Here is a 7,582-nt window from a genome sequence, read left to right on the forward strand (position 1 = left end):
CATGAGCAGGTTGCGCGTGAATTTTTGGCTTGTGTTTTGTTTTGGGAAGGCGCTTGGACGGCATCAAAGTCGCACGGGGGGGCCTTCCTGTTCACGGTTCCTTTGATCTCTCGTGCTTCTTTCTCTTTCGGATTTGATTGGACACACACTCTCCATCGGTTTCTTGGGTCCTCCTTTTTTTTTGCTTGTTGTCTTGGTTCCCATTTTGCATCACGTCTGTTCATGTCCAAAGCACATCTCAGCGTTGCGCTTTCTTTGAACCCGGGGTGGCCTGATGCATTCTGTCCATTGTCACGACTGCGGCCATCCGTCTCCACGTCTCCATTTCCATCGCGTCGAGATTCTTTTGGTCTCCTTTCTGGAGCGCCGCTGCTCTTGCTGTCGATGTCTCCATTGTGAGCCAGATGCAAGTTTTCTTCCTTTCCGAGCCCGACCTCATTTCCGCTCCAAACGGCACTTGTTTTTCCGCGGTCGTTGCGCCCGCCTTCCCGCACCGCACGCCAACGGTTCAGTTGCCGTCGCGTGGCTCGCCGCAGATGACGCTTTCAACGCGGCGCCGCGGACGGACGGCTTCATCGGCGTCAAAAGAGCCGAGTCGCGCCGGTCTTGAAATAGCACGGCGGCGTCTCGGTTCTTCGGCGGCGTTTCGGACAGCGGCGATTAGCCGCCGGCCGCCGTTTGCTCTGCGCTCGCTCGGCTCCATTCCGCCAGGTGCGGGCGGCCACCCCCGACTCCTTTAAAAGGGGCGAACTCGTCATCCGTGGGCAAGACTAACCATTTTTCCTTCCTGTCGATCCGTGCCCCCCCCCTCCCCCCAGGCTAGACTCACCTCCTGGTTAAAGGAGAACCCCGGCTCCTGGTTCAGTGAATTCAAACGCGGTAAACTGGTAAGCCGGCCTTTCTCCACCGCCTTTGCCTGAATGGCTCTTATATGGTTTTTACAGAGCAAAATGGCAAAATGGCCCAAAGACTCGCCAGGCACATGGTATAGTCACTACAAGAGAGGTTCCCTGGTAAGTGACCCCCCCCCCCCCGCCCTCGCCTGCGGCCCAGGCTGGGATTGGACGGGCCCCCGGGCCGTGCATGGCTACGAACTGCGGTACATTACTCCCCCCCCCAAAAAAAAGAGGAGAGATTTGGCTTTTGGCTGAAATTCGGCATGAAGCAAATTTGACTTTGAGCTCCATCCTGAGATTTCAGCTGAAAGCCCAAGGCCCCTCCCTTTTTCCCCCCAGGAGTAATGTCCCGAGACAGTCGGTTGTACGCGGCGCGCACGGCTTGACTCGCGGTGGTGGTGGTGCATGACTTGGCATGAGACGCATGCTCCTTGGGTCCCAAAGCGGAACGGGGACAGACAGACGGACGGCCCCCGCCGACGCCGGCCTGTCCTCGGTCCCGAGCGAGTGGCCGCATATCCTGCCGCCGTCATCTCAGGAAGAAGCGTTGCTAAATCGAGAAGGACCCCCCAAAAAAGAGATGTAGACTTTCACTTGAAGGTTGTGTTCACACGTTTGCTTCTCCGGTCCAGACAAGTCCGAGGTGGGAATTCATCGGGGTTAGCTGGAAGAGTTTGAGGCTTCGGGTTGGAGATTCCCAACTACTGTGCTGCGGAACAATAGCAGGGCGTCCTCTTGGGCACAGTCTCGTTCATACGTCCTTTTACGAGAGAAAGAGCACCAAAAAACACCGCTAGTGCCGTTTGGAGGGAGACAAACACCCCCCCAAAGTAAAAGCAAAACAAAGCCAACTGAGACGAGCCGCATTCGGCCTCTTTGTGGGATTCTTCCCCGTGTCTTTGGCCCTTGAGCGAGCCGGGCAAAAAGGAGGTCTCCGTTGGCTCCTTTGACGCTTGCCGTTGTTTGAGCGGCATCACAAGCGACCATGAACACAACCTTCATCCCAGCAAGCTTCTTCAAAATGGAATCCGACTTTACGGACATGTTGCGTGTCTGGCCGGTCGGGACGCTCGCTCACCAGCCACCAAGCGGCTTCTTGGAAACGCGATCTATTCAGGCTGTTATGAGGATGATGAAGAGGTAATGTATGCTGAGCGAGGTGGGGGGGGGGGACGACGACGACGAAGCATGACCATGGGAACTCTTTGAGCCACAGTGTTCGTTCGTTCATGCTGAAACGCTACGTTGGAGTAAGTTCAACTTGATTTTCCAACCAAAATTCCTCAATTTCGAATCCCTTAAAGTTAAAAAAAAAAAAAAAACGTAACCTGGACATTTTCATTCATTCAGTAGCTTTTGCGTCGGGAGCTCTTCAGGGCCCCCTCTTTCAAGCCGCTTGAAGGGAAGACGGAATTCCAGGCGAGAGCGAGATTTGAAGCCATCCTTTCGGCACACGCAAATCCTTCCCAAGCGACTCCCGGCCGGCCGGGTAGCTTTTAAACTGCCGATCGGGCTTCGGTGTTAGCGTGGCTCCTGTGGCTCAGGAGACGCATGCGAATGAATGAAACGGATGCTTTGCTGCACCAAACGGCTGCCGCTGCGCATGCGCCCACTAAGTTGGTCGGGAAAGACCGAGCTGCAATGTGGACCTTGATGGATCTCTCAGTCACGGTTGGTATGCGAGTCCCGAGTCCCGGGCCCGGGAAGCGTTTCGGATGCGTGCCGCTTCACAAACGGAGTGGAAAACGTCGTCGCGCAACAGCCGCGAGCCTTCACAGCTGATGGGTGGGAAAAATTCCACATTCATAAAGCAAAATGGCCGGCGTTTTAGCACGCGTGCCGGAGACCGACGGACGCGGCTTTAAAAGGAGCCCGGATCGCTCCGGCGCCCGGCACCAAAGCCGCTTCCGATGTTCCGTCACGAAAACGAGCTTTGTGGTCGTGACGGATCATCCGACGGCGTCTGTCAAGAGCGCTCATCCAAAGGCCACCGCGTCCCTCCGTTTGACCGACGATGCGGACCGAACTAAAAGCCGCGAGAGTCGGTCGGGCTCATTGGCACTGCGGCTGCCGAGTTTTCCGGCCGCGCCGGATGTAGACTCCAAGCAAAGTGGCCCTGTCGCTTTTGGGTTGCAGCTCTCCTACGTGGACGCCGAGGGCAACCCCATCGGCGTGGTGCAGATGACCTTCATGCGCCTGCTGAGCGCCGCCGCCCGGCAGAATCTGACGTACAGCTGCCACCAGTCGGTGGCCTGGCACGACCAGGACGGCGACAACTACGACAAGGCCATTCGCTTCCTGGGCTCCAACGACGAGGAGATGTCGTACGACAACAACCCCTACATTCGCGCCGTGCTGGATGGCTGCGCGGTAAGGAGCCCGCGCGCCGGTCCCCGACGTTACTTTCTTTTTCATCGGAACGAGGGGGGGGGGGGCTCCCAGGGCCCAAATGATTTGCTGGCGATTCAAGTCGACTTTTTGTCTCCCGCAGCTGAAAAAGGGCTACGACAGGACGGTGCTGGAGATCAACACTCCCAAGGTGGAGCAGGTGCCGTTTGTGGACATCATGTTCAACGACTTCGGCGGGCCCGCGCAGAAGTTTGGCTTCGAAGTGGGCCCCGTCTGCTTCGCCGGCTAAAGAGTGAGCAAAATTGAAAGAAAAACAAACGACACTTCTTTTGGTTTCCAGGACAATTGCATTTGTAAAAATGTTTTGTTTTTTGTTTGGGGTTTTTCATTTTTTTTCACACAAAGCAAAATTCTGCAGGATGAGAGGAAATAACCTTGAAACCTCAGCGTGCCTTCTTCTCCATCACATGCGAGTTTTGAAACTGGATGATCACACGGGTGTCATCTGCCGCCGCGGACTCCATTTTGGCTCCTCCTTCCTGTCGCGCTCAATCTTCGCTTTATTGTTGGGAGCTTTCTTTGTGCATAATTGTCCCCCCCCCCCCCCCTTTTAATATATATATAAATATATAAATAATTTTTATGTTTGTAAGTACATTCTGTATATTGATGCTGGTGTTTGTTTTGTTGCTCTACTGGCTTCTAAACGTGCATGTGACGCAATCGACTGGGCGGATGCGGCGATGACATCATCATCATCGACGACGAGGAAATTGTAAAACAAAGACAGCAAATGAGGGAGGAAAAAAATTTGGGCTTCTCCTTTGTATGAATGTAAATAAAAGGAAAGAACAATAGAAGTTCAAATGATTTGCAACAAACAAACTTCACAGACATAAACATCGGATGACATCACCTGAAAATCGGAAGAACTTGGGTGCTATTTTTCTCTTCTGTGGTGCTACACTTTTTTTTCCCCTCCTGGATCTTTTTGCTGCATCCTACGCATTTTGTTCCCCTCCTCTCAACACAGCAGTCTTCTTGAATTTCAGGAACAAATCGGAGATTGACAAGAAAGAATCCAAAGAGCGTTTTTGTTGTTGATGTTCTTGACGAAAAACTATGCCAAAAAAAAAAAGCTTTAAAGTCGACATTTCGAATGGGAAAGGTGCTTTTTCTTCTTCTGAAAAAGGTTTTTATTTGAATAACTGTTCAACCTCTGCACTCCTTGATGCTTATGACCACTATCTTTCAACAGAATTTTCTAGGGCCCTTTCCACAAGTTTTCTTTTCCCCCGTTGTTTCATCATGTTTGAAAAATAAAAAAGTATTAACAAATATGTGACTTGAACAATTTCTCCCTCTGCTTTAGAGTTGAAAACCGGATGCATTTCCTGCTTGTCAGAAGCTGCCATTGCTCTCATTTATTTTGAACAGTTTATTTGGGGGGCGGTGGGGTCTGTTTGTTTGTCAAACCTGTGCATGGACAAAAAAAAAAAGGTTTTTTTTTCCTCCATTTTTTTCCCAAATGTCAATAAATCAAAGTTGACTGTGGCCATCCACTCCTTTGTATGTCTTTTGAAGCATTAAAACCCATCTGTATGCATGAAACGGTTAAGTTTGCTCTCTTGTTGTCGTCACCGTGACATATGTTGATTCTGTTCTAGAATTTCTTCGGGCCTAAAACGCCTTACTATAGTAAGGCAGTTTTTGGCCCCCCCAAAAAACGACCATGTATAGTAAGGCGTTTTTAGCCCAAAAAACGACCATGAATAGTAAGGCGTTTTTAACCGAAAAAAAGACCATTTATAGTAAGGCGTTTTTAGCAAAAAAAAAAACGACCATATATCGGAAGTCATTTTTTGCCGAAAAAAACGACCATGTATAGTAAGGCGTTTTTAGCCGTAAAAAAAAGGCCATATATCGGAAGTCATTTTTAGCCTAAAAAAACGACCATGTATCGTAAGTCATTTTTAGCCGAAAAAACCGACCATGTATAGTAAGGCGTTTTTAGCCGTAAAAAAGGACCATGTATCGTAAGTAATTTTTAGCCGAAAAAACCGACCATTATAGTAAGGCGTTTTTAGCCCATAAAAAAACGACCATGTATAGTCAGGCGTTTTTAACCCCCAAAGAAAGGACCTTGTGTCGTAAGGCGTTATGTCAATTGTTCCTTGGTGTGAGTGTGAGTGCAAAGAGTTGTGCGGAGAAGAGGATCAGAAAATGGATGACCACGCACATTTTTCAGAACACAGACACACACAGCAAGGCCGGCGCTGGAATCGAACCCTGCACCTCTGCGTTGGGACGCAGACACACTAACCATTCGACTACCAGGCCGGCCATAAGCACTTCACATTGTCCCAAGAAAAGACACTTTTTTTTCACAATACCAGTCGTGAATAGCCTGGCTTTTGTTTGTGTCGGAAGAAATGTTTTAAAATAAAAAACGACCGTGTATCAGAAGGCGTTTTGTGAGTTGTTTCTTGGTGTGAAAGAGAGCGTGAAGAGGATCAGAAAATGGATGACCTCACATGTTTTTAAGAACACACAGGAAGGCTGAAGCTGGATTCGAACCCTGCACCGCTGCACTGTGACGCAGACGCGCTAACCACTCAACTAGCAGCATTGTCTCTATATAAGATAAGATATCCCTTTATTTGTCCCGCAATGGGGAAATTACAGACAGAATTCAGAAAGGAAAACGCTGGGTAGGGGAGAGGGAAAAAAAACCCACGCTCGAACTATTCTCATCTGAGGATAATTTATGATCCGAAAAAAACGACATTGTATAGTAAGGCGTTCTTGGGCCGAAAAAAACGACATAGTATAGTAAGGCGTTTTTAGGCTGAAAAAAAAAACGACATAGTATAGTAAGGCGTTTTTGGCCCGAAAAAAACGACCATGTATAGTAAGTCATTTTTAGCTGAAAAAAACGACCATGTTTCGTAAGGCGTTTTTAGCCGAAAAAAACCTCCATTTGGTCGTTTTTTTTCGGGCCAAAAATGCCTTACTGTACATGGTCGTTTTTTTCGGGCCAAAAACGCCTTACTATACATTGTCGTTTTTTTCGGCTAAAAACGCCTTACTATACATGCTTGTTTTTTTCGGCCAAAAACGCCTTACTATACATGGTCGTTTTTTTTCGGCTAAAAACGCCTTACTATACATGGTCGTTTTTTTTCGGCTAAAAATGACTTACTATACATGGTCGTTTTTTTGGGGCTAAAAACGCTTTACTATACATGGTCGTTTTTTCAGCTAAAAACGCCTTACTATACATGGTCGTTTTTTTTCGGCTAAAAATGACTTACTATACATGGTCGGTTTTTTCGGGTTAAAAACGCCTTACTATACATGGTCATTTTTTTTCGGCTAAAAATGACTTACTATACATGGTAGTTTTTTTCGGCAAAAAACGCCTTACTATACATGGTTGATTTTTCGGCTAAAAACGCCTTACTATACATGGTCGATTTTTTCAGCTAAAAACGCCTTACTATACATGGTCGCTTTTTTTCGGCTAAAAATGACTTACTATACATGGTCGGCTTTTTTCGGGTTAAAAACGCCTTACGATACATGGTCATTTTTTGGGCTAAAAACGCCTTACTATACATGGTCGTTTTTTTTTTGCTAAAAATGACTGACTATACATGGTCGTTTTTTCGGCTAAAAACGCCTTACTGTACATGGTCGTTTTTTTTCGGCTAAAAATGACTTACTATACATGGTCGGTTTTTTTCGGGTTAAAAACGCCTTACTATACATGGTCGGGTTTTTTTGGCTAAAAATGACTTACTATATATACATGGTCGGTTTTTTTTGGCTAAAAACACCTTACTATACGTGGTCGTTTTTTTTTCGGGCCAAAAACGCCTTACTATACATGGTCGTTTTTTTTCGGCTAAAAACGCCTTACTATACATGGTCGCTTTTTTTCGGCTAAAAATGACTTACTATACATGGTCGGGTTTTTTCGGGTTAAAAACGCCTTACGATACATGGTCATTTTTTTGGGCTAAAAACGCCTTACTATACATGGTCGTTTTTTTACGGCTAAAAACGCCTTACTATACATGGTCGTTTTTTTTCGGCTAAAAATGACTTACTATACATGGTCGGTTTTTTTCGGGTTAAAAACGCCTTACGATACATGGTCATTTCTTTGGGCAAAAAACGCCTTACTATACATGGTCGTTTTTTTTTTTGCTAAAAATGACTGACTATACATGGTCGTTTTTTTCGGCAAAAAACGCCTTACTATACATGGTCGTTTTTTTCGGCAAAAAACGCCTTACTATACATGGTCGTTTTTTCGGGTTAAAAATGCCTTA

At 47.2% G+C, this 7,582-nt stretch overlaps 1 protein-coding gene across 6 annotated transcripts in view; it reads left to right on the forward strand.

Annotated features, from left to right (window-relative positions):
* Positions 1-4,856, forward strand: part of col5a1 (procollagen, type V, alpha 1) — a 49,027-nt gene extending 44,171 nt beyond the window's left edge. For 2 of the 6 annotated variants that reach the window (XM_086134222.1, XM_086134218.1), the window contains 3 exons: positions 819-887; positions 3,033-3,266; positions 3,388-4,856. In XM_086134222.1, coding sequence (XP_085990348.1) covers positions 819-887; positions 3,033-3,266; positions 3,388-3,534 — 450 coding nt within the window. In that variant the 3' untranslated portion in view covers positions 3,535-4,856. Of the gene's footprint in view, positions 1-818; positions 1,014-3,032; positions 3,267-3,387 lie in introns of those variants that run through there. The other 4 variants (XM_086134219.1, XM_086134220.1, XR_015103406.1 and 1 more) reach the window with 4 other exon arrangements.
* Positions 4,857-7,582: the final 2,726 nt, after the last annotated feature.

This window comes from Hippocampus guttulatus, chromosome 17 (genome assembly GCF_054856545.1).
Source record: "Hippocampus guttulatus isolate MCC_2025c chromosome 17, RoL_Hgut_1.0, whole genome shotgun sequence".
Taxonomy (NCBI): Eukaryota; Metazoa; Chordata; class Actinopteri; order Syngnathiformes; family Syngnathidae; genus Hippocampus; species Hippocampus guttulatus.